The 27,360-nt window shown below is 41.9% G+C and overlaps 2 protein-coding genes across 2 annotated transcripts; both read left to right on the top strand.

Annotated features, from left to right (window-relative positions):
* The first annotated feature begins 1,669 nt into the window (after nt 1-1,669).
* On the top strand, nt 1,670-4,859 carry LOC139393067 (ripply transcriptional repressor 1). Its single transcript, XM_071141408.1, has 4 exons — nt 1,670-1,947; nt 2,322-2,400; nt 3,459-3,547; nt 3,826-4,859. The coding sequence occupies exons 1-4, from the start codon at nt 1,877-1,879 to the stop codon at nt 4,031-4,033; spliced, it is 447 nt and encodes a 148-aa protein (XP_070997509.1). The 5' UTR covers nt 1,670-1,876; the 3' UTR covers nt 4,034-4,859.
* Nucleotides 4,860-9,754: 4,895 nt separating this feature from the next.
* Nucleotides 9,755-25,531, top strand: LOC139392845 (transmembrane gamma-carboxyglutamic acid protein 3-like). Its single transcript, XM_071141151.1, has 4 exons — nt 9,755-10,069; nt 11,295-11,340; nt 14,356-14,516; nt 22,526-25,531. The coding sequence occupies exons 2-4, from the start codon at nt 11,331-11,333 to the stop codon at nt 23,096-23,098; spliced, it is 744 nt and encodes a 247-aa protein (XP_070997252.1). The 5' UTR covers nt 9,755-10,069; nt 11,295-11,330; the 3' UTR covers nt 23,099-25,531.
* Nucleotides 25,532-27,360: the final 1,829 nt, after the last annotated feature.

Below are 27,360 nucleotides of genomic sequence, written 5' to 3'. Positions count from 1 at the left end.
GTGTCACCAGCAAAGCACCCCCACACCCTCACATGTCCTCCTCCATGCTTCATGGTGGGAACCACACATGCGGAGAACATCTGCATCTCACAAAGAAACAGCGGTTGGAACCAAAAATCTCACAAAGACACAGCGGTTGGAACCAAAAATCTCAAATTTGGACTCATCAGACCAAAGGACAGATTTCCACCGGTCTAATGTCCATTGCTCATGTTTCTTGGCCCAAGCAAGTCTCTTCTTATCATTGATGTCCTTTAGTAGTGGTTTCTTTGCAGCAATTGGACCATGAAGGCCTGATTCACGCAGTCTCCTCTGGACAGTTGATGTTGAGATGTGTCTGTTCTTTGAATTCTGTGAAGCATTTATTTCGGCTGCAATCTGAGGTGCAGTTAACTCTAATGAACTTATCCTCTGCAGCAGAGGTAACTCTGGGTATTCGTTTCCTGTGGCAGTCCTCATGAGAGTTAGTTTCATCATAGCGCTTGATGGTTTTTGCGACTGCACTTGAAGAAACTTTCAATATTCCTGATTGGCTGAACGTCATGTCTTATTGTAATGATGGACTGTCGTTTCTCTTTGCTTATTTGAGCTGTTCTTGTCATAATATGGACTTAGCCCTATTTGGTAAAAGACCATCTTCTGTAAACCATCCCTACCTTGTCATAAGACAACTGATTGGCTCAAATGCATTAAGAAGGAAAGCAATTCCACAAATGTACTTTTAACAAGGCACACCTGTTAATGCATTCCAGGTGACTAACCCATGAAGCTGGTTGAGAGAATGTCAAGAGTGTGCAAAGCTGTCATCAAGGCAAAGGGGGGCTGCTTTGAAGAATCTCAAATATAACATAACATATTGCTTTGTTTAACACTTTTTTGGTTACTACATGATTCCATATGTGTTATTTCATAGTTTTGATGTCTTCACTATTATTCTACAATGTAGAAAATAGTCCAAATAAAGAAAAACCCTGGAATGAGTAGGTGTCCAAACGTTTGACTGGTACTGTATAGAAATAAAGTACAGGCTCTGTCATATCAGAGTCCATGTCACATTTGAAACTGTGTGGTGTTGTTGATGTCCTTCAAGACAAGTGTTTGATAATCATAAACTGTAGATTATCCTGATAACAGATTAGTTGTAAGCTAAACATGGTTGACGACCTCTGCCTATATGATTTAGGCTACAGGGATTTAGCTAATATAGACTAAATATAGTTTCAGATTAAAAGTAATAATACCAAAACTAAGACTACATAAGAATGTGGTATATGAGTGCATTGGGAATTCAGACATTTCGCCTGCTCTGTCCATTGGTGTTAGAATTGTCTCTGCTTGGCGGGCCTATCCTTCTTTACCCAATTCGATGGTTGCTCAAACTCTGTTCTTCGTTAATTGGTAAACAATAGGATGACTCCCCCTTATTTGTCCCCCGCTGTCTTTCTCACAGATGGTGTCTCTCTTTCCTCCTCTGTGTTTTTCCAATAACCCTGCCGTAACAGATTTCTCACCCTCTCGCTGCGGGCCACTGTTTGGACAACTGGAGAACTCTTCACAACAAATTGCCCTGACCCCCAATCATTTGCCAGACAGGCTCGCCCCCACTGAGGTTGATCTCACCCCCCTACCAATGGTCATTTGGCAGGTCAACTCCTCCCACACCCCCTCCAGATCTAGAGGTCTTTATAAACCGCGGGCGTAGTGGCCAGTTGGACATCCATCTATACTTCTTCTCAGTGTAGCCGTTCCACGGGACAGAAGCGCACCAATAGAGGCTCGCCGCCTATTTAAGCCATAGCAGAGCAGATATCGCCGCGTTTACCGCAAAGGGAATATCGTTATTCAGTATAGTATACAAGGGATACCAGCTACAGAAATGAGTACCGCATGTCTGATCGTCAAACAGACGCCCTTCGTTGTTGCTCCTCGTCCGCAGACAAATGACAGGTAAGCGCTCCAAATAAGATCACAGAATATTCCAGGAATAATATATAGCACTTTTGATGGTGATATCGTGTAATAATGTCTTTATTTAATAAGTGTAGACCTACATTGACGCGTAAAATGTGCTTTATTATGGCACCACCCAATAGCCTTTTCAGTCATTTTCCAAAAGGAGTCTATTATTTTACATTGAATACTATCATTTTTATGTGGAGGCAATAATATTATCTAACTTAAGCTTTGTACAGTAGGGTGAATTCATACCAGCATGCACATGTAATTATTCAGAGCACATTTTCCTTCCACATCCCTTAGTATGTTAATGATCTCTGTTTGATTGACACTACAACCATCCTGCACGGTCTTTCTCTCTGCAGATATGATTCACTATGGAGACCTTGGCTCACAACCAAGAAGGATATGCAAAGGGAATGCCAGAGAAGCAGACAGTCATGTGTAAGTTTATATTAGCCCTAATAATAAGCTCTTGTCTGGTCTTTTCTGTTGTGTTGCAGCTCTTTATTAGGTTTGTTCAAATGTAGGTCACCAGTGTTATATACAGGAAAATATGAAAGTCGAGAAAAGCAGTGAAAGTCTGGCATTTCATTTCACATAGAATGTAAGATAGTGCCTGTGTATTTGTGTATAATGTTGATTGAAGCGAGAGAGGAGCTGCAGCATAGCATTTAAGGCAGTGTCAAGGGCCAGGCAGGAGACAGTCAGACAGTCCTGTAGAGGAATGGAGGGAGAGAGGGAGGGCAGTATTACCATTAGCAGCACTGTTGCAGAGCAGAAGGTGTGAGTGCTTAGCTGTTTTCCTGTCACTGAGCCAATCAACTGAGGCTCAGAGGGTGAGAAGGCATGTCTGTTGCACCCTGTCAGACTGACCCGCAGCACCATATGGCCCTACTGACTGGCAGCGTCCCAAATGGCACCCTATTTAGTGCATTTATTTTGACCAGGGCCCATAGGGCTCTGGTCAGAAAGTAGTTCACTATATCTGAAATAGGGTGCCACTTGGGATGCAACCTGGCTCTATCCTGAGCTGAGCTGGCCCCACACCTCACACCGACACCGAAGGCGACAGCCAGAGAGTAGTGCCCTCCAGATATCCTACTAGCTTAGCACTTTCCTGCTGTTTTCCAGAAAAACACTAAACTGGACACCTCAGGGAGTGTTGTCATGATAGAGCGAGAGGGAGAGAGAAGTTCAGGTACTTCACACACAGCAAACACCTCTTGTGACTTCCCTAGTTTGGCACCCAACTCCAGCTGGCAGTAACTTGTGTGGTGTGGTTGGCGCTGGTGTTGGGTTTTGCTAGGACAGGATGTCAGGTCAAGATAGGTGTTTGTGGATTTGTGATTCTGTCTGGCAGTATGGTGAACTAATGCAGGACAGGAGGAGGTCTAGGTGGTGGTTATGATAGCAGGGCATTTGGTGTTTGTGGATTTGTGTTTTGACAGGACAGTGCGGTAGATTAACGCCTAATTCTCTCTCTCTCTGTGTATTTACAGCCTTACTCCAGACCTACAGACTCCACCCCTGCAGCTCCAGGTCTCATCCCATTCACTGGGAAGTCCCAGTCCTTCCAGCACCCTGTCAGGTCAGTACCAAGTCCCAATAGGCTACACTCCTGCTCCATTTTAGTTTTAATGTGTCGATACAGATAGTATATCTGTATCATTTAGGGCCAAATTATAATTTGAGATATATACGTTATTAATATCTCATTCTCACCACAGCATGATTTACTTGAAAGGCAAGAATTGCCTTTGCGGATCTCAAGTTAGGATTTGGCCTTTAGTCCGTGTCTGTTTTCAGTCTGAAGCCATTCCAAGGGTTTGGTGTGTTAACGTTTCTTGATTCTTCCCACCACCGCAGACTTTTCTGGCCCAAGTCCAAGTCGTTTGACTACCTGTACAGCGACGGAGAGGCTCTCCTGAGGAACTTCCCTGTCCAGGCCACCATCAGCTTCTACGAGGAGTCAGACAGCGAGGATGACGAGGAGGACGAGGAGTGGGAAGAAGAAATGTACAGCGAGGAAAAGGAGTACCTCAAGCGTCAGTCCCACCACACCAGCTACAACTGAAGTCTAGAGGGTTTCCAATTGGAACATATGGAACATGGTGATATTCCATAATATCTCTTTGTGGTACCACAGAAAATGATGTCTGGAAGGAGACACCTCTGGCGAGACACCTCTGGCAAGACACCTCTGGCGAGACACCTGGAAGAACCTATATAACTGGAGCTGTCTTCACAGTCAGAATCCATTCTTATTCTATGAATGGAATAACCACTGTCAGTCAGAGTCATAGACTTGTCCTACAGGAGCACAGAACGATCCAACAAACCATTTATGTCACATATTCAGTAGTACACAGCATGCCGAGCACAAGAGAAGAGATTGTAATGTCTTAAGTATTCTAGATAGTTTATCTTACCTCCATGAAAGCAAAGAAGCCTAAGTTAAATGTGAATTGTGGAGCCTGTTTCAACTGGTATCTTGTATTGCCACTATGTTGGCATAAGCTCTGTTAAGCAAAGAGTTACATGTATTTCTGTAGCAATACATAGTAATGGAAAGTTGCAAAAAGTAATGTATGCAGTCTTGCTCTAGTACCATATATTAGTCTTCCTCTGGAGCAGTGGAATGTATGCAAGGGATTTTATAACTACATACATTAAATCCCACATTGGGATAGTTTATCTCAGGGTCTGTACCTTGTTTGTGTATAAAAAAAAGTATCTTTTTGCGTTTTATTTACATATCTAATTTATGATGTACAATTGTATATAGATACATACAGTATATGTTTATATATTTCCTATTTTTCAACTTTTTTGTATATTGTCCGTCGAAAACACTGTCTAAACAACAGCGGTAAAAATAAAAACCTATTTTGGGAAAAGCAGATTATTTCATCTTGTTATTTTCCTATTGATTACATGATCAGAGAGAAAAACATAGTTTATGCTCAAAATGGCACCCTAATCCCTTTATAGTGCACTACTTTTGACCAGGGCTCATAGAGCTCTATTCAAAAGTAATCCACTATAGAATAGTCTGCCATTTGGAGCACACACTGCAGGTCTGCTGTTGTTGTTGTGAGGGGGATCAGATTCTACTCTCTGTTTCCCCCCTGTTATCTCTCCTCTCCTTTGATCTGTCTATATCTGCTAGTTATGTGGGACTGGGAAGAGTGGAAGTTCACTACAGTCTCAGAAAAAAAGGGTCCAAAAGGGCTCTTCAGCTGTCCCCATAGCAGAACCCTTTTTGGTTCCAGGACGAACCCTTTATAAAACCCTTTCCAAAGAGGATTCCACATGGAACCCAACATAGTTCTACCTGGAACCAAAAAGGGTTATCTTATGTAGACAGCTGAAGAACCTTTTTGGAACCCTTTTATCTAAGAGTGTAGTACACTATATAGGGTGTCATTTGGGACACATACTCTTCAGTGTCTCAGATTGAACTGGTGGAAAGCAGAGAGAGGGCATCCAGGGTTGTGGTCAGAGATTAGGCTCTCTGGGGTCACAGTTCACCGGACGCATTTGCTGTTGTTAGTTTCACCACTTAAGGCCTGACCTGTCACATGACAACCCCTAGCCTCGTCGAAAACAAGGTTTCCCTAATCGGAAAGCCTGGTGAAGTATATGGCAGAAAGAAGCTACAAAGGGGTGGAAACCAGTGACGCCTCGCAACATGTCAAACCAATCAAATGTCTTGCTTGGGCAGAGCTCAAAAGGTGCTCACTACACTGAAAATTAAGCTTCTTAAATGGTTCTTCCTCAGCTCTTAAGTGTGAGGTTCTTGACATGGCATCTATGGTTCTTCAGAATTCTTAAAGGTTCTTGAAATGTACAGTGGGGAGAACAAGTATTTGATACACTGCCGATTTGTAGAGGTCTGTAATGTAGAGGTCTGTAATTTTTATCATAGGTACACTTCAACTGTGAGAGACGGAATCTAAAACAAAAATCCAGAAAATCCCATTGTATGATTTTTAAGTAATTAATTTGCATTTTATTGCATGACATAAGTATTTGATACATCAGAAAAGCAGAACTTAATATTTGGTACAGAAACCTTTGTTTGCAATTACAGAGATCATACGTTTCCTGTAGTTGTTGACCAGGTTTGCACACACTGCAGCAGGGATTTTGGCCCACTCCTCCATACAGACCATCTCCAGATCCTTCAGGTTTCGGGGCTGTCGCTGGGCAATACGGACTTTCAGCTCCCTCCAAAGATTTTCTATTGGGTTCAGGTCTGGAGACTGGCTAGGCCACTCCAGGACCTTGAGATGCTTCTTACGGAGCCACTCCTTAGTTGCCCTGGCTGTGTGTTTCGGGTCATTGTCATGCTGGAAGACCCAGCCACGACCCATCTTCAATGCTCTTACTGAGGGGAGGAGGTTGTTTGCCAAGATCTCGCGAATTATGTTTCCACATCCATGCTTCACGGTTGGGATGGTGTTCTTGGGGTTGTACTCATCCTTCTTCTTCCTCCAAACACGGCGAGTGGAGTTTAGACCAAAAGGCTATAGAGTTTGTCTCATCAGACTACATGACCTTCTCCTATTCCTCCTCTGGATCATCCAGATGGTCATTGGCAAACTTCAGACGGGCCTGGACATGTGCTGGCTTGAGCAGGGGGACCTTGTGTGCGCTGTAGGATTTTAATCCATGACGGCGTAGTGTGTTACTAATGGTTTTCTTTGAGACTGTGGTCCCAGCTCTCTTCAGGTCATTGACCAGTTCTGGGCTGATCCCTCACCTTCCACATGATCATTGATGCCCCACGAGGTGGGATCTTGCATGTAGCCCCAGACCGCGGGTGATTGACCGTCATCTTGAACTTCTTCCATTTTCGAATGCGCCAACAGTTGTTGCCTTCTCACCAAGCTGCTTGCCTATTGTCCTGTAGCCCATCCCAGCCTTGTGCAGGTCTACAATATTATCCCTGATGTCCTTACACAGCTCTCTGGTCTTGGCCATTGTGGAGAGGTTGGAGTCTGTTTGATTGAGTGTGTGGACAGGTGTCTTTTATACAGGTAACGAGTTCAAACAGGTGCAGTTAACACAGGTAATGAGTGGAGAACAGGGGGGCTTCTTAAAGAAAAACTAACAGGTCTGTGAGAGCCGGAATTCTTACTGGTTGGTAGGTGATCAAATACGTATGTCATGCAATAAAATGCAAATGAATTACTTAAAAATCATACAATGTGATTTTCTGGATTTTTGTTTTAGATTCCGTCTCTCACAGTTGAAGTGTACCTATGATAAAAAATTACAGACCTCTACATGCTTTGTAAGTAGGAAAACCTGCAAAATCCGCAGTGTATCAAATACTTGTTCTCCCCACTGTATGTAATCCTGTAGATGTGTCCCTTTCACAGCAAATTGGCCAGTGTTAACTAGTGTTGATTTTACCGTGTAACATTCCAAGTGTTGATTCAGGAGGTAAATTAAGACTAAAGAGTTCAATTAACATTCTGTGGTGTAAAATAATCAAAGTGTTGGTGTTAATAACCAGAGTTGAACCAAAACCACGCCCATCATTATCAGTATTTCTCAGCATGCTCTGTTGCAGGTTTATTTTTAGAATAGTCTGTTTCAATATATATGTTTTTGCATGTGCATTGATTAATCAAATCAAATCAAATTGATTAATATAGCCATTCGTACATCAGCTGATATCTCAAAGTGCTGTACAGAAACCCGGCCTAAAACCCCAAACAGCAAGCAATGTAGTTGTAGAAACACGGTGGCTAGGAAAAACTCCCTAGAAAGGCCAAAACCTAGGAAGAAACCTAGAGAGGAACCAGGCTATGAGGGGTGGCCAGTCTTCTTCTGGCTGTGCCGGGTGGAGATTATAACAGAACATGGCCAAGATGTTCAAATGTTTATAAATGACCAGCATGGTCCAATAATAATAATCACAGTAGTTGTCGAGGGTAGAGCAAGTCAGCACCTCAGGAGTAAATGTCAGTTGGCTTTTCATAGCCGATCATTCAGAGTATCTCTACCCCTCCTGCTGTCTCTAGAGAGTTGAAAACAGCAGGTCTGGGACCTTATACTACTCAAATATAAATAACATACATTTTTCTAAACTATTCCAATCTGTTACCTGGATTTATTGCACCCGTTACTGAAATAGTTGTTCCAGTTTAGATATTCTCATATCTTAGTCTTCCCAGCCCTGGCAGTCATTCTGAATGCAGGTTGCAGGTGACTAAAAATTCAAAATGTTGGATTTCTCCACTCAGGCTGGATTCCAATAGGAATTACACATCACTTTGCAAAAAGCATAATGTGCTTTTCAGGACCGGTGTGGCCTGTAAACTAGGATTTATTTGAGGCCACTGTATAAAACTAAGTCCTAAAATAAGAATGCCTTATAAAATATGTATATTTTTAAATAATAAAATTGGAATACCAACATGGTGAGGACCAGAGGAGTAAAATTGAGTGAATAAAACTATCATGTCTCTGTCACTAGCAAACACAGTCATGGGTGGTACTGGTAACTCTAATATTCACTCAAAAGGCACCCTGGGACGTATGCAAATAAGGCTTAAAACCTTATAGCAGGGCTATTCAAATCCGGTCCTGGAGGGCCGAAACATTTCTGGTTTTGGATTTTTGTATGGTTCTTCAAAGAACCATCCCATTTATGGTTCTTCAGAGACCCTAAAATGGTTGCCCTTTGGCATTGCTCTCAAGAACCTTATTTGGTCCCAACTTGCACCCTTACTTTTAAGAATGTAGATTAGTGCCGTAGGAGCCACAGTGTGTGAGGATGGCCGGGCGTCCCTTTTAGGGGCATGTGCGGGAGGGTTCTTGAAATGTAACATACAGGATTTAAAAATAAATACAAGCCGCTGGAAGCCAGTGGGCCATTCTAACTGTTTCGGCTAATACAAAATAGATTTTTCATAAAATGTATTTCATACATTTTAGAATAACGCTGTAATGTAACAAAATGTGTAAAAAGTCAAGGGGTCTGAATACTTTCCCAATGCACTATATATAATGAAGGTAGACTAATTACTTTTTGAATAACATTTATTATCATTTTCAGCATCATGCAAGACAAATGATTTTGTTTACCATAATAATCTATTATTCATTAAACAATTATCGTCTTGTCACCATCTCTTTTGAAGCCTACAGATGAGCTATAAAAGGCCTATTACTAGGGTTCCTTTTTTACGTTTTCGACCGTTCAATTGAACGGAAACGGTGCTGTACTGAACGACCTGTTGAAAAACGGGGAGGGGTTGTGGGTTGGGGAACGCTGTCAGCATGGCCACTGTCCTTTAAATAAGTCACTCGTTGCTTCAAGCCGCACCTTGCCACGCCCACCAAACGGGAGCAAACGTACCTCAAAGTTTGTTCAATAATGTGCAACAACGGTTTGGGGAACGTGTCGTTCAGTACAAACTGTTCCGCAACATAGTAAACGTTAAATCGAACTGAACGCACCTATAAAAAGATAACTGCGTGGAAAATGAAAGGGGGAATTCTGGGAGGTGAAGTATTTTGGTGTAAGGTGTGGTTTAGAGCAGGCGGCGGTGCTTTCCAGAAGGCTTTCATAAATACCCTGAACAAGAGTGAAAGCACGGATAAACAGCAAAACATTGATTGGTTAAACACACACATCATATTCTATCAGCCCCACACAAGACGAATTAGATGAAGCTGGGGGCGCTTTTTTTCAACAACTCCATCACCCGAATGTCTCCGTATTCATAGAGGGTTGTCTCCCAATTCCTAGGAGTCATTTCATTGGACAAGGCCGGGGATTCCTCTTCTGCCATTGCATGGGCGATATTTCGGTCACAGTGTGGTACTGTCTCGTGTGGTGGGGTTCTCGCTTATTAAAAAGGTAAGTGCTATTCCGAATCATTGGGACTTCCACTCCCTATACCCTAACCTTAATTTTAACCCCCACACTTACCCTAACCCTAAAATTAACCATAATCCTTACCAGTTAGGGTGAACCTCATCAGATTTAAAATTCAATGGGGTGACGTCAGAGTTGTACATCCCACGGATCCCGTATAGCAATGACGCGGATGGATATTGAAAGCCCTTTGCTGTAGCTGGAGAGTGGAAGGTAGGGTTTCTTCTTCGGTTAATTTCCAAACTAGTTATGTTATAGACGGCAATTTATGAGGGACAGTGTTTAATTTGAGTAGGCTAGAGAAAAACACATTTTATGATCAGAGATCGTCGTATAATGGTAGAGAGAGAGAATGAGAGAGAATGAGAGTAAAGCGACAGCCAGACAGCCAGCAAGGGTCTGCCTTTCCAGAAAAATGACTGTAACTCAACAAGAGTCTTTATAAATGTTTCATTTTATATTATGGCAGCAAGAGCAGAGGGATCTTTGGCTAAGGTCACGACAATCACACATTTTTCAAGTCATTGTTTTTTTTCAAATGTCATTCTTAGGTTATTTACATTCTTGTTGAATATTATATTACCATATTTTTCCCTTTAAGTGTAATTTCAAATAAGGCATGAAATTATTCTTTCAAAATATATCCCCCCCCCATTTTACATGGGAGCCTACTATTTGAGATTGTGGATGTGCAAACTGAGGCCGGGGTGTGCTTGTAAGGGCTTGCCTTGCAAGCATCTGTGCTGTTGGTCTACAGGAGGCTGGAGAGAGTTGATGTATAGGGCTCGTTTATCTGTATGGCAGATGGTTCGCGCGATCTACCGTGCGTGCTGCTTGCGCTCTTATATCTCCGTTTTCTACAGCAGATTACATTTTAATATTCCATCTCCACACGCGCCTTCTCGAAATGATTTAATTTAGGCAGCATCCAGGATGGGGTTGGGGGGGGGGTTACGTTGCCTCTCACGCGACTTCTAGGCTACAACATGGTGATCAATTTATAAAGCATATACATCCCTATTATAGAGAGCATGTTACTCCACCATGCATTATTGAAGCCTGGTGTCTTTGCCAGAAACACATGTAAGAACCATTTTATGGGTGGGCTACTGTATGACATCATGCCCAGCGCCCTGATTTAAGTAGAAATACAGCTGGACCCATCATGGATTGAAGAGGTGGAGGTGGAGGGGGATAACATTCCTAAAAAGCAAATGTTCGCAATCGCAAACATTTTATCATGAGGCATTTGCAACGTTATTATTTCTCAATACAATACTTTATGATTTTGTAAGGCATGTAATATCAAGATCATAGTAGTAGCCTGTTGTTATTTTATCATACACATTGGGAAAATGGCTGAATTTCTTATTGCATTTTATCAGGGTACACTGCGGCCTGACTTTGTGCTCCTCTTTCCTCTTCTCTCCTCCCACAGGTTAGAAAGTCTTGGTCTGAGTAGCAGGGTGGTAGGATGGCGGAAGGTAAGAACATAGCATGGCCTGCTCCTCTGGATCTCCTATGGCTAATCTGTTCATTGTAACAACTGTATTATAACCTGTATCATAACAGTGTTAGAACTGTACTATAACTATACTAAAACAGTATTGCATTATTGTATACGGGGTTTGTATATGTACAGTGCAGTCAGAAAGTTTTCAGACCCCTAGACTTCTTCCACATTTTGTTACGTTACAGCCTTGTTCTAAAATGGATTACATTTGTTTTTCCCCTCTTCAATCTACACACAATACCCCATAATGATGAAGCAAAAACACGTCAACAGTGAAGAGGCGACTCCGGGATGCTGGCCTTCTAGGCAGAATTGCAAAGAAAAAGGCATATCTCAGACTGGACAATAAAAAGAATAGATTAAGATGGGAAAAAGAACACAGACACTGGACAGAGGAACTCTTGGAGGCCAGCATCCCGGAGTCGCCTCTTCACTGTTGACGTTGAGACTGGTGTTTTGCGGGTACTATTTAATGAAGCTGCCAGTTGAGGACTTGTGAGGTGTCTGTTTCTCAAACTAGATATTCTAATGCACCTGTCCTCTTACTCAGTTGTGCACTGGGGCCTCCCACTCCTCTTTCTATTCTGGTTAGGGACAGTTTGCACTGTTCTACATAGCGTTGTACCAGATTTTCAGTTTCTTGGCAATTTCTCGCATGGAACAGCCTTCATTTCTCAGAAAGAGAATAAACTGATGAGTTTCAGAAGCAAGTTATTTGTTTCTGGCCATTTTGAGCCTGTAATCGAACCCATAAATGCTGATGCTCCAGATACTCAACTAGTCTAAAGAAGGCCAGTTTTATTGCTTCTTTAATCAGAACAAACGTTTTCAGCTGTGCTAACATAATTGCAAAAGGGTTTTCTAATGACCAATTAGCCTTTTAAAATGATAAACTTGGATTAGCTAACACAACGTGCCATTGGAACAAAGGAGTGATGGTTGCTGATAATTGGCCTCTGTACACCTATGTAGATATTCCATAAAAAATCTGCCGTTTCCAGCAACAATAGTAATTTACGACATTGACAATGTCAACACTGTATTTCTGATCAATTTAATGTTATTTTATTGGCAAGAAAATAGCTTTTCTTTCAAAAACAAGGACATTTCTAAGTGCCCCCAAACTTTTGAACGGTAGTGTAAGCATTCAGTCCCTTTACTCAGTACTTTATTGAAGCACCTTTAGCAGCGATTACAGCCATGAGTCTTCTTGTTATGACGCTACAAGCTTGGCACACCTGTATTTGGGGAGTTTCTCCCATTCTTCTCTGCAGATCCTCTCAAGCTCTGTCAGGTTGGATGGGGAGCGTCGCTGCACAGCTATTTTTAGGTCTTTCCAGAGATGTTTGATCGGGTTCATGTCCGGGCTCTGACGGGGCCACTCAAGGACATTCAGAGACTTGTCCCGAAGCCACTCCTGCGTTGTCTTGGCTGTGTGCTTAGGGTCGTTGACCTGTTGGAAGGTGAACCTTCGCCCCAGTCTGAGGTCCTGAGCGCTCTGGAGCAGGTTTTCATCAAGGATCTCTCTGTACTTTGCTCTGTTCATCTTTCCCTTGATCCTGACTAGTCTCCCAGTCCCTGCCGCTGAAAAACATCCCCACAGCATGATGCTGCCACCACCGTACTTCATTCAGTATAATGATGGCGTCAGGTTTCCTCCAGACGTGACACTTGGCATTCAGGCCAAATAGTTTAATCTTGGTTTCATCAGATCCGAGAATCTTGTTTTTCATGGTCTGAGAGACTTTAGGTGCCTTTTGGCAAACCAAGCAGGCTGTCATGGGCCTTTTAGGGCTTCCGTCTGGCCACTCTACCATAGAGGCCTGATTGGTGGAGTGCTGCAGAGATGGTTGTCCTTCTGGAATGTTCTCCCATCTCCACAGTGGAACTCTGGAGCTCTGTCAGAGTTGCCATCAGGTTATTGGTCACCTCACTGACAAAGGGCCTTCGCCCCCAATTTTTCAGTTTGGCTGGGTGGCCAGCTCTAGGAAGAGTCTTGGTGGTTCCAAACTTCTTCCATTTAAGAATGATAGAGGCCATTGTGTTCTTGGGCACCTTCAATACTGCAGACATTTTTTGGTACCCTTCCCCAGATCTGTGCCTAAACACAATCCTGTCTCGGAGGTCTACCGACAATTTCTTTGACCTCATGGCTTGGTTTTTGCTCTGACATGCACTGTCAACTGTGGGACCTTATATAGACATGTGCGTGCCTTTGAAAATCATGTCCAATCAATTGAATTTACCACAGTTGGACTCCAATCAAGGATGATCCAGGGAAACAGGATGCACCTGATCTCAATTTGGAGTCTCATAGCAAAGGGTCTGAATACTTATGTAAATAAGGAAAAATGTCAATTGTAAAAATATCTAAAAAAACATTTTTCACTTTGTCATTATAGGGTATTGTGTGTAGATTGATGAGCATTTTCTTAAATTTAATCCATTTTAGATTAAGTATGTCATTTAACAAAATGTGGGAAATTGAAGGGGTCTGAATACTTTCCGAATGCGTTGTATCAGTTGTTCTCTCTTTGTGCCTCCCAAATGGCACCCTAGCCCCTGTATAGTGCTCTACTTTTGACCAAGCCCCATAGGGAATGGGTTGCCGTTTGGGACACAGCCTCTGACTGCTCCCCATTGGAAAGGGAACACTGTCTGTGTGTGTGTGTGTGTGTGTGTGTGTGTGTGTGTGTGTGTGTGTGTGTGTGTGTGTGTGTGTGTGTGTGTGTGTGTGTGTGTGTGTGTGTGTGTGCGTGTGTGTGTGTGTGTGTGTGTTCAACAGAATGTGTGAATACACAAGAATAGATAACCAAGGTCAACCAGCCACAGGTCACCTTCTCGAAGCTGCAGCTCTCCTCCACGCAGAGGGAGTGTGTGTGTTTGAGTGTGTGTTTGTGTCATGCTCTTTCATGTTCTCCTCGCTGTGAGTCAGTTGCATTCCTAGATGGGAAGGATGCTCACAAACCAATCTTTCTCTTTGTAGCGTTCGTAGATGAGAAGGATGCTCACTCTCTCCTCAAGCGCTTCCCCCGAGCCAACAGTTTCCTGGAGGAGTTCAGACAGGGTAACATCGAACGGGAGTGTGTGGAGGAGAGCTGCAGCTTCGAGGAGGCCAATGAAGTGTTCGAGAACAAAGAGAGAACAGTAAATTATATCACACTCCTCTTTAGATAAACAGATTTATTGATTACTGGGCCGAATCATTGAGTTCTGGTTTTTGAGTTTTGGTTATACATGTATGTGCCCATACAGTATGTGTGTTATAACACACGTCTCTCCTCTCCTCGTCTTCCCCCTCTCTCCTTACTTCTGTCCTCTTCTGTTCTCTTTTCTGTCCTCTCTACTCCTCTTATACACCCGTCTCCTTTTCTCCTCCCCTTTCCTCGCAGGTTGACAGCTTTTGTCATGAATCTGAGCAAATAATTACAGTTGAAGTCGGAAGTTTACATACACTTTAGCCAAATACATTTAAACTCAGTTTTTCACAATTCCTGAAATTTAATCCTAGTACAAATAAGTTGGATGAATTTTGGCCCATTCCTCCTGACAGAGCTGGTGTAACTGAGTCAGGTTTGTAGGCCTCCTTGCTAACACATGCTTTTTCAGTTCTGCCCACAAATGTTCTATGGGATTGAGGTCAGGGCTTTGTGATGACCACTCCAATACCTTGACTTTGATGTCCTTAAGCCATTTTGCCACAACTTTGGAAGTATGCTTGGGGTCATTGTCCATTTGGAAGACCCATTTGCGACCCGGCTTTAACTTCCTGACTGATGTCTTGAGATGTTGCTTCAATATATCCACATCATTTTCCTGCTTCATGATGCCATCTATTTTGTAAGTGCACCAGTCCCTCCTGCAGCAAAGCACCCCCACAACATGATGCTGCCACCCCCGTGCTTCACGGTTGGGATGGTGTTCTTCAGCTTGCAAGCCTCCCCCTTTTTCCTCCAAACATAACGATGGTCATTATGGCCAAACAGTGCTGTTTTTGTTTCATCAGACCAGAGGACATTTCTCCAAAAAGTACGATCTGGCTTTTTCGTGGAGGTTTTGGAGCAGTGGCTTCTTCCTTGCTGAGCAGACTTTCAGGTTATGTTGATGTGGGACTTGTTTTACTGTGGATATAGATACTTTTGTACCTGTTTCCTCCAGCATCTTCACAAGGTCCTTTGCTGTTGTTCTGGGATTGATTTGCACTTTTCGCACCAAAGTATGTTCATCTCTAGGAGACAGAGCGCGTTTTCTTCCTGAGCGGTATGACGGCTGCGTTGTCCCATGGTGTTTAAACTTGCGTACTATTGTTTGTACAGATGAACGTGGTACCTTCGGCGTTTGGAGATTGCTTCCAAGGATGAACCAGACTTGTGGAGGTCTACATTTGTTTTTCTGAGGTCTTGGCTGATTTCTTTTGATTTTCCCATGATGTCAAGCAAAGAGTTTGAAGGTAGGCCTTGAAATGCATCAGCAGGTACACCTCCAATTGACTAAAAGTATGTCAATTAGCCCATCAGAAGCTTCTAAAGCCAGGACATCATTTTCTGGAATTTTCCAAGCTGTTTAAAGGCACAGTCAACTTAGTGTATGTCAACTTCTGACCCACTGGAAATGTGATACAGTAAATTATAAGTGAAAAAAGTAGATGTCCTGCACAAAGTAGATGTCCTAACCGACTTGCCAAAACTATAGTTTGTTAAACAGAAATTTGTGGAGTGGTTGAAAAACGAGTTTTAATGTCTCCAACCTAAGTGTATGTAAACTTCAGACTTCAACTGTTTCCACAGCCTTTCTTTAGTTTGCTCAACTTTTTGGTCCAACTGTTAAGTGATCAAATAATTATTGTTGGCACAAACTTAACTCCAATACAGTACCAGCAGCGTATGTGATGAGTCAAAAGAGACGAGTGCAAAAAGGGTACATTTAGGATTCCGGGTAGTTATTGGTTAACTATTTAACTAACAACTTATTGTTTCACATAATTCCATTCTTCCAGCTACGCCACCATGTGTGTGTCAATAACTGATTTCACATCTATATACCTCTTCTCACAGGACTACTATTACTGTGGAACATCGGTTATGTAATTATTACCCAAGCATGTCTGTTTTTCCAGTGGATGATTCAGACAGGATTAGTGTTACAATAGAACATCGGTTATGTAATTATTACCCCAGCATGTCTGTTTTCCAGTGGATGATTCAGACAGGACTAGTATTACTATAGAACATCGGTAATGTAATTATTACCCAAGCATGTCTGTTTTTCCAGTGGATGATTCAGACAGGACTAGTATTACTATAGAACATTGGTTATGTCATTATTACTACAGCTTGTCTATTTTTCCAGTGGATGATTCAAACTGGACTAGTATTCCTATAAAACACAGGTTATATAATTATTTCCCCAGCATGTCTGTTTTTCCAGTGGATGATTCGTACAGGACTGTATTTTTAAAGAACATCGGTTATATAATCATTACCACAGCATGTCTGTTTTCCCAGTGGATGATTCAGACAGGACTAGAAAACTATAGAACATCGGTTATGTAATTATTACCCCAGCATGTCTGTTTTTCCAGTGGATGATTCAGACAGGACTAATATTACTATAGAACATTGGTTATGTATTATTACCACAGCATGTCTGTTTTCCCAGTGGATGTTTCAGACAGGAATTGTATAACTATAGAACATCGGTTATGTAATTTTTACCCCATTTTGTCTGTTTTTCCAGTGGATGATTCAGACAGGACTGGTATTACTTTAGAACACAGGTTATATAATTATTTCCCCAGCATATCTGTTTTTCCAGTGGATGATTCGTACAGGACTGTATTTTTAAAGAACATATGTTATATAATCATTACCACAGCATGTCTGTTTTCCCAGTGGATGATTCAGACAGGACTAGAAAACTATAGAACATCGGTTATGTAATTATTACCCCAGCATGTCTGTTTTTCCAGTGGATGATTCAGTAGATGATTCAGACAGGACTGGTATTACTATCGAACATTGGTTATGTAATTTTACCCCAGCATGTCTTTTTTTCCAGTGGATGATTCAGACAGGACTGGTATTACTATAGAACATCGGTTATGTAATTATTTCCCCAGCATGTCTGTTTTTCCTGTGGATGATTCGTATAGGACTAGTATTAATATAGAACATTAGTTATGTAATTATTACCCCATTTTTCCTTTTTTCCAGTAGATGATTCAGACAGGACTGGTATTACTATCGAACATTGGTTATGTAATTATTACCCCAGCATGTCTGTTTTTCCAGTGGATGATTCAGACAGGACTAGTATTACTATAGAACATCGGTTATGTAATTATTACCCCAGCATGTCTGTTTTTCCAGTGGATGAGCCAGACAGGACTTGTGTTACTGTAGAACATCGGTTATGTAATCATTACCCCAGCATGTCTGTTTTTCCAGTGCATGATTCAGACAGGACTAGTATAACTATAGAACATTGGTTATGTAATTATTACCCCATTTTGCCTTTTTTTTCCAGTGGATGATTCAGACAGGACTGGTATTACTATAGAACATCGGTTATGTAATTATTTCCCCAGCATGTTTGTTTTTCCTGTGGATGATTCGTATAGGACTAGTATTACTATAGAACATTGGTTATGTAATTATTACCCCATTTTGCCTTTTTTCCAGTAGATGATTCAGACAGGACTGGTATTACTATCGAACATTGGTTATGTAATTATTACCCCAGCATGTCTGTTTTTCCAGTGGATGATTCAGACAGGACTAGTATTACTATAGAACATTGGTTATGTAATTATTACCCCATTTTGCCTTTTTTCCAGTAGATGATTCAGACAGGACTGGTATTACTATCGAACATTGGTTATGTAATTATTACCCCAGCATGTCTGTTTTTCCAGTGAATGATTCATACAGGAATATTGTTTCTGTGGAACACCGGTTATGTAATTATTACCCCAGCATGTCTGTTTTTCCAGTGGATGATTCAGACAGGACTAGTATTACTATAGAACATCGGTTATGTAATTATTACCCCAGCATGTCTGTTTTTCCAGTGGATGAGTCAGACAGGACTTGTGTTACTGTAGAACATCGGTTATGTAATCATTACCCCAGCATGTCTGTTTTTCCAGTGCATGATTCAGAAAGGGCTAGTATAACTATAGAACATCGGTTATGTAATTATTACCCCATTTTGCCTTTTTTCCAGTGGATGATTCAGACAGGACTGGTATTACTATCGAACATTGGTTATGTAATTTTACCCCAGCATGTCTTTTTTCCCAGTGGATGATTCAGGCAGGACTAGTGTTACTATAGAACATTGGTTATGTAATTATTAACCCAGCATGTCTGTTTTTCCAGTGGATGATTGGTACAGGACTACTATTACTGTAGAACATCGGTTATGTAATTATTTCCCCAGCATGTCTGTTTTTCCAGTGGATGATTCAGATAGGACTAGTGTTACGATAGAAAATCGGTTATGTAATTATTACCCCAGCATGTCTGTTTTTCCAGTGGATGATTCAGACAGGACTAGTATTACTATAGAACATCGGTTATGTAATTATTACCCCAGCATGTCTGTTTTTCCAGTGGATGAGCCAGACAGGAATTGTATAACTATAGAACATCGGTTATGTAATTTTTACCCCATTTTGTCTGTTTTTCCAGTGGAGGATTCAGACAGGACTAGTGTTACTATAGAACATCGTTTATATATTTATTACCTCAGCATGTTTTTTTTTCCAGTGGATGATTCGTACAGGACTACTATTACTATAGAACATCGGTGATGTAATTATTACCCCAACATGTCTGTTTTTCCAGTGAATGATTCATACAGGAATATTGTTTCTGTGGAACACCGGTTATGCAATTATTACCCCAGCATGTCTGTTTTTCCAGTGGATGAGTCAGACAGGACTTGTATTACTATAGAACATTGGTTATGTCATTATTACCACAGCTTGTCTCTTTTTCCAGTGGATCATTCAAACTGGACTAGTATTCCTATAAAACACAGGTTATATAATTATTTCCCCAGTATGTCTGTTTTTCCAGTGGATGATTCGTACAGGACTGTATTTTTAAAGAACATTGGTTATATAATCATTACCACAGCATGTCTGTTTTTCCAGGGATGATTCAGACATTACTGGTATTACTTTAGAAAATCGGTTATGTCATTATGATCCCCAGCATGTCTCTTTTTCCAGTGGATGATTCAGACAGGACTAGTATTACTATAGAACATCGGTTGTGTAATTATTACCCCATTATGTCTGTTTTTCCAGTAGATGAGTCTAGTGTTACTTTAGAACATCGGTTATGTAATTTTACCCCAGCATGTCTTTTTTTCCAGTGGATGATTCAGACAGGACTAGTATAACTATAGAACATCGGTTAGTATTACCCCACAGTAGATGATTCAGACAGGACATCGGTTATGTAATTATTACCCCAGCATGTCTGTTTTTCCAGTGGATGAGCCAGACAGGACTTGTGTTACTGTAGAACATCGGTTATGTAATCATTACCCCAGCATGTCTGTTTTTCCAGTGCATGATTCAGACAGGACTAGTATAACTATAGAACATTGGTTATGTAATTATTACCCCATTTGTAATCATTATTACCCCAGCATGCCTGCCTTTTTTTTCCAGTGGATGATTCAGACAGGACTGGTATTACTATAGAACATCGGTTATGTAATTATTTCCCCAGCATGTTTGTTTTTCCTGTGGATGATTCGTATAGGACTAGTATTACTATAGAACATTGGTTATGTAATTATTACCCCATTTTGCCTTTTTTCCAGTAGATGATTCAGACAGGACTGGTATTACTATCGAACATTGGTTATGTAATTATTACCCCAGCATGTCTGTTTTTCCAGTGGATGATTCAGACAGGACTAGTATTACTATAGAACATTGGTTATGTAATTATTACCCCATTTTGCCTTTTTTCCAGTAGATGATTCAGACAGGACTGGTATTACTATCGAACATTGGTTATATAATTATTACCCCAGCATGTCTGTTTTTCTAGTGAATGATTCATACAGGAATATTGTTTCTGTGGAACACCGGTTATGTAATTATTACCCCAGCATGTCTGTTTTTCCAGTGGATGATTCAGACAGGACTAGTATTACTATAGAACATCGGTTATGTAATTATTACCCCAGCATGTCTGTTTTTCCAGTGGATGAGTCAGACAGGACTTGTGTTACTGTAGAACATCGGTTATGTAATCATTACCCCAGCATGTCTGTTTTTCCAGTGCATGATTCAGAAAGGGCTAGTATAACTATAGAACATCGGTTATGTAATTATTACCCCATTTTGCCTTTTTTCCAGTGGATGTCAGACAGGACTGGTATTTATCGAACATTGGTTATGTCATTTTACCCCAGCATGTCTTTTTTCCCAGTGGATGATTCAGGCAGGACTAGTGTTACTATAGAACATTGGTTATGTAATTATTAACCCAGCATGTCTGTTTTTCCAGTGGATGATTGGTACAGGACTACTATTACTGTAGAACATCGGTTATGTAATTATTTCCCCAGCATGTCTGTTTTTCCAGTGGATGATTCAGATAGGACTAGTGTTACGATAGAAAATCGGTTATGTAATTATTACCCCAGCATGTCTGTTTTTCCAGTGGATGATTCAGACAGGACTAGTATTACTATAGAACATTGGTTATGTTATTATTATCCCAGCATGCCTGTTTTTCCAGTGGATGATTCAGACAGGACTAGTATTACTATAGAACATCGGTTATGTAATTATTATTCCAGCATGTCTGTTTTTCCAGTGCATGATTCAGACAGGACTAGTATTACTATAGAACATCGGTTATGTAATTATTACCCCAGCATGTCTGTTTTTCCAGTGGATGATTCGTACGGGATTAGTTTGACCAAACTGCCCCTGTAATTTTTTTTTCCTTATTCAAAATTGCCTGTGTTGACGGATTTAAGATTTTTCTAATGTTTATGGATTGCCTATTATTGGCCTGATGGCTTTCAGTTTTGAGAAAGACATAATGCATATCAATAAGAACCATGAATTGTAACCTATGGCAATTTATCAATTCATTTTCACAATATCATCTACTTCATCTTTTAAAAGAGAAGTTTGGCACCAGGAAAGTTGATATGTGACAAAGCTTATCATTCATTTGTAGGCAATTTGCATATCACTTTGTTTTAAGTGTCAATTTTTCCCCATGTTTTTACCCAAACTGAGTGCAGCACCCGTTAAACTCTGTAATATCCCTCAAAACACAGGGAAGACGATTTGCACTGGCTAAATATTATCATAGGACCTGGGAGTTTGCCGAAAAACAGTAGGTTTTTAGGGCTGGGATAATAACGTTCCTGCCAAGTAAAAACAACTGACATGGCAGATTCGGACAGGACTAAAATGATGGATGTGGTGATTTGTGCTCGTGCACATAATTACATTACCTGAGCTCCCACAGTAAAACTTATCCCATCCCAATAGGGCTTTAAGGTTATACTTTGCACTTAAAATGTAAATCTCAGAGCTAAGGTATTTGTTTAAGTGCAATGTGTAGCCATACAGGTGAAATTAGTTATTGACACAGACATGGTGGTGTCGCAGGAAGATTGGAATGCTTTGAACCAATAGGTTGTCAGTTCAAATCCCAGGTGTAGACATGTTGGAAATGAATTACTGTATAAATGACCATGTACAATGTAATTATGTACTGTATGTGAACTATGTACATGTAAGTTTGAAGAAGTTGTATGTGAAAATCACTGTGTTTAACTAGTTCCACAACCTTCTTTAGGTAAGATGCCCCAAAAATAATTTGTAGTTGAATGAACATATGAGACACTTTGAGCAAACACATTTTAATTTGACAGAATTTTTGGGCAAATGTTATCACATTTTTTAAAGTTCAGGTAACACTGACCAAAAAGTTGAGTAAACAAAAAAAACACCTAATAATATTTAGTTGAAACAATTGTTGTTGTTTTTTTTACAGTGTAGATGGGCCAGCTGCAAAGTCAAAATTGACTATATTGTCAAAATTCATGAAAGCAGAAATTCGCTTTTTGGTCTTAATAAATGCCAACCTGCCTCTACTCTCCACCAGATGGAGTTCTGGAAGACTCGCAGTGTGTACACGGTGAGCAGCCACGAGCAGACCAGGGACGGCCGTTCAGAGGGCCACCTCTACATGGTGGTTCCCCTGCTGGGCGTGGCTCTCCTCCTCCTCATCGCCCTCTTCCTCATCTGGAGGTGCCAGCTGCAGAAGGCCACACGGCGGCGGCCCGCCTACACCCAGAACCGCTACATGAACAACCGCAACACCCGCAGCCTGCCGCGCATCCTGGTCCACCGGGACACGCCATCCCACTCCGAGACCCCCTTATCCAGGCCCACGGTGGTGGTGAGTGGGGTGGAGAGAGTAGTAGGAGGAAGTGGAGGAGGGTCGCTGGTTTGCGCCGCAAACGTTCCCCAAGAACCTCACTCCCACCCTCAGAACACTCGCTCAGCCCTGTACGTCCAGGATCCGTCTGTGTCAGTAGCGTCGCGTCTCTCCGGTGCCACACCTCCTCCTTCCTACGAGGAGGTGACAGGACACCTGGAGAGCAGCAGCGACGAGGTGTCGGCGCCGTACAGCGACCCTCCGCCCAAATATGAGGAGATTGTCAAGGAGAAGTAAGCAGAGGGAGGGAGAGAGGGATGGAGGGAGGCTGGGCCGGGGGCCATACTGTCAGATCCATCCCTCCCTCCATTGTCCTTGTCTCTGGTCTGAGGGGCTGGCAAACTGCTAGCTATCCGTGGGAAAGAATGCACTGTGGTATCTAATATCTTGAAGCACTTGTTGTATCTATCGCTGACTGACTACTGTACAAGGTTTGGAATGACGATGATCTGTGCTACACTGTGTTTTCTTCTTGAGTTATCTATCTTGCCAATGCCTGGGGTTTGGCGGTCTGTTTTGATTTTGCGTTGTTGTTATGCATCAGTGTTTCTCACTGTACTCTGAATGTGGTGGTCATTGTTTACTAGTGCGTATGACTCTGCAGTGAAGCGCTATATCCATAATAGCTGTATATTTATACTGTATACTTTTCCACCTTTCTCTCATCACACCAGCTGTAGCTAGTCACTTGGAGAAATACAATCGCTGCGTCTACACTGCCTTCCCCCACTAAACACTGAAGAAACGACACCTTTCCCGGACACCCCGAGGCACCTTTAAATGTGTCAGCCATCCCAAATGGTGCCCTATTCCCTACATAGTGTACTCACTACTTTTGACCAGGGCCATTTGGGACGTGGTTGTGAGAAGAATGGAACATTGCCAAGTCACCCTCCATCCCCTGAGAGGAAGAGACTACTGTGTGGATGAAGGTAGTGAGGAAGTTTCCAAGCCCTCAGTAGTACTTCTTCCTCTCCATAGTTGTGCCGTGACTCATGATAAAGGAGAGTTGATTTGCCAAATGTTAATTACGTGTACTGCTTTCTGAACACACAAAATGAAAAGAAAAAGTATATTCTTTCATTTATTGAAAGTAGTATGGTTTAACAAACAGAAACAGTAGCCAGTGCTTGTGGACTATGGGACTATAGGACTATCTTATTATAAAGAGGATGCAGCCAGACACAGCGGATGAATTGGGATCTTCAGTGTTTCTCCTCTTTGTCTGAATCCAACGCCAAGGCCGTCTTTCTCCACATATATCCTCTGGTCATGGAAGGGCCTTGAATTAAGAGGAAACGGATGCACTCCAAGTGTATGGTTGGAAGAACATCTCAAAATGTCAATCAGGTATTTGAGTTTTTGGCTAATTAGAAAATAATTGAATGACCTGATAATTAATTTCAGTCCTTTATTAAGCTTACCAGTAAATATACTATCTTACACACACAAACAAAGACACACAGGTACGCACGCACGCACAAAGACACACACACACAAAGACACACACACACACACACACACAGGTACGCACGAATGCACACACACACACACAAACACACGCACACACGGGTACGCACGCACACACACACACACACACACACACACACACACACACACACACACACACACACACACACACACACACACAGACAGAGGAAGCACAATCAGTAGCTCTGACAACATTCCAGTCAACCCTCAGCCTATCCCTCTCAAAGCTGCAAAGTGAACTTTACAATGCTGGTTTCAGTACTGCTGTGCTATAACTGTTTACAATTGCTACTTTTTAAAATCGTGTTTGAATAGATGCGTAAGAAATCTCTAGACTAGTGAGCCATGGTCGGGTATATCACCATCATGACTGCTGAATGGTACAAATGCTCTTCTTTTCTTTAGTCTCTTCTTGTTTTGTTGTTTGCCTTTTGACTGCTTTTTCACTTGTGTCTCGTTTTGTTGGTGTTCAAACCATGTTGAACCAGATATCCACCAACCAGGACATGCAACAGAAGTAGTGTTTCAGAATCAGCTCAGGTTGCCAGCAGTAACAGTCTCTATGTTATATACTAACCACTGCCAATGGCTGGACCAAATGGGATCACAAGATAACTCTGACTTGTACAGCAATACCTGGAGTACCTGTTTTTTACACAGGGGAGAGAGAAAAGGAGCGACCAAGGGCAGAGAGAGAGAGAGAGAGAGATAGGGAGCGGGAGATGCCCTCTGGCCTGTCTGGGGCCTTCTCCTCAAGGTTAGCAATGTAAGCGTCTGGCCTGGGCTTAGTCTGCTCTGCAGTTTTCCAAGGAAGGAGGGATGACAAAACAATAGGGCTTCTACAGGGAAGGGAAGGAGGGATGGACACAGGGCTACTGTAATGGTCCTTCCCTTTCTAGAGGAGCTAGATGCTGGCTGCTTCTGATGATGTGAGCACTGTCTGTCTGCTTCTGATGATGCGAGCGTTGTCTGTTTCTGTCTGCTGACTAGTTCCTAGTGTCCCCGGGGTCTCAAGGCTCTTTATACTGACATCTATTCTACAGTTTGTGCTGATTCATATTCATGGAATGAACAATGTGCGAGAGTGTGTGTGCGTGTATGTGTGTGTGAGATCCTGTATTTGTGCCCAAACTCTCCTTAAAAATTCACTTCACTAAAGATTGAAATACTCCACAAAAACAATTGTTTATGTTCTTTACTATATCTATATATTCATGCATGTACATGTAAATATACAGTGCGTTCGGAAAGTGTTCAGACCCCTTGACTTTTTCCACATTTTGTTATGTTACAGCCTTATTCTAAAATTGATTAAATACTGTTTTCCCCTCAGAGGTCTACACACAATAAACCATAATGACATGTAAAAACATATTTAGCAAATGTATAACCCCGCCCCCCAAAAAACATACCTTATTTACATGAGTATTCAGACCCTTTGCAATGAGAATCGAAATAGAGCTCAGGTGCATCCTGCTTCTACTGATCATCCTTGAGATGTTTCTACAACTTGATTGGAATCCACCTGTGGTAAATTCAATTGATTGGACATGATTTGGAAAGGCCCACACCTGTCTATATGAAGGTCCCACAGTTGACAGTGCATGTCAGAGCAAAAACCAAGCCATGAGGTCGAAGGAATTGTCCGTAGAGATCGGAGACAGGATTATGTCGAGGCACAGATCTGGGTTTGGCGTACCAAAACATGTCTGTAGCATTGAAGGTCCCCAAGAACACAGTGGCCTCCATCATTCTTAAATAGAAGACTTTTGGAACCACCAAGACTCTTCCTAGAGCTGGCCACCCAGCCAAACTGAGCAATCGGGGGCGAAGGGCCTTGGTCAGTGAGGTGACCAATAACAAGATGGTCATTCTGACAGAGCTCTAGAGTTCCTCTGTGGAGATGGGAGAACCTTCTAGAAGGACAACCATCTCTGCAGCACTCCCCCAATCAGGCCTTTATGGTAGAGTTGCCAGACGGAAGCAACGCCTCAGTAAAAGGCACATGACAGCACATCTGGAGCTTGCCAAAAGCCACCTAAAGAGTCTCAGACCATGAGAAACTAGATTATTTGGCCTAAATGCCAAGCGTCACATCTAAAGGAAACCTGGCACCATCCCTACGGTGAAGTATGGTGGTGGCATTATCGTGGTGGCATTATCATGCTGTGGGGATATTTTTCAGCAGCAGGGACTGAGAGACGAGTCAGGATCGAGGGAAAGATGAACGGAGCAAAGCACAGAGATATCCTTGATGAAAACCTGCTCCAGAGCGCTCAGGACCTCAGACTGGGGTGAAGGTTCACCTACCAACAAGATAACGACCCCAAGCACAAAGCCTGCGTAGGAGTGGCTTCGGGACAAGTCTCTGAATGTCCTTGAGTGGCCAAGTCAGAGCTCGGACTTGAACCTGATCAAACATTTCTGGAGAGACCTGAAAATAGCTGTGCAGCAACGCTCCCCATCCAACCTGACAGAGATTGAGAGGATCTGCAGAGAAGAATGGGAGAAACTCCCCAATTACAGGTGTGCCAAGCTTGTAGCGTCATACCCAAGAATAATTGAGGTTGTAATCGACCAAAGGGGCTTCAACAAAGTACTGAGTAAAAGGTCTGAATACTTATGTAAATGTCATATTTCAGTTTTTTATTATTAATACATTTTAATTAAACCTGTTTTTGCTTTGTCATTATGGATTATTGTGTGTAGATTGATGAGGGAAAAAACAATTTAATCAATTTTAGAATAAGGCTGTAACCTAACAAAATGTGGAAGAAGTCAAGGGGTCTGAATACTTTCCGAATGCACTGTAGATATATATATGGCACACTACGGTTGATGTTTTCTAATGGTTTTTAATGGGTGCATGAATATCTGATCATTTTTGTCAATGACTTGGGTTCAACACTATGTCTACATCCCAAATGGCACTCTGTTCCCTATGAAGTGCATTTCTTTTGACCAGAGGCCTATGTGCCCTGGTCAAAAGTAGTCCACTATATAGGGAA

Source organism: Oncorhynchus clarkii, chromosome 33 (genome assembly GCF_045791955.1).
Source record: "Oncorhynchus clarkii lewisi isolate Uvic-CL-2024 chromosome 33, UVic_Ocla_1.0, whole genome shotgun sequence".
Lineage (NCBI taxonomy): Eukaryota > Metazoa > Chordata > Actinopteri > Salmoniformes > Salmonidae > Oncorhynchus > Oncorhynchus clarkii.
The sequence above is the reverse complement of the archived record's forward strand: the minus strand, read 5'-3'. Positions and strand labels throughout refer to the sequence as shown.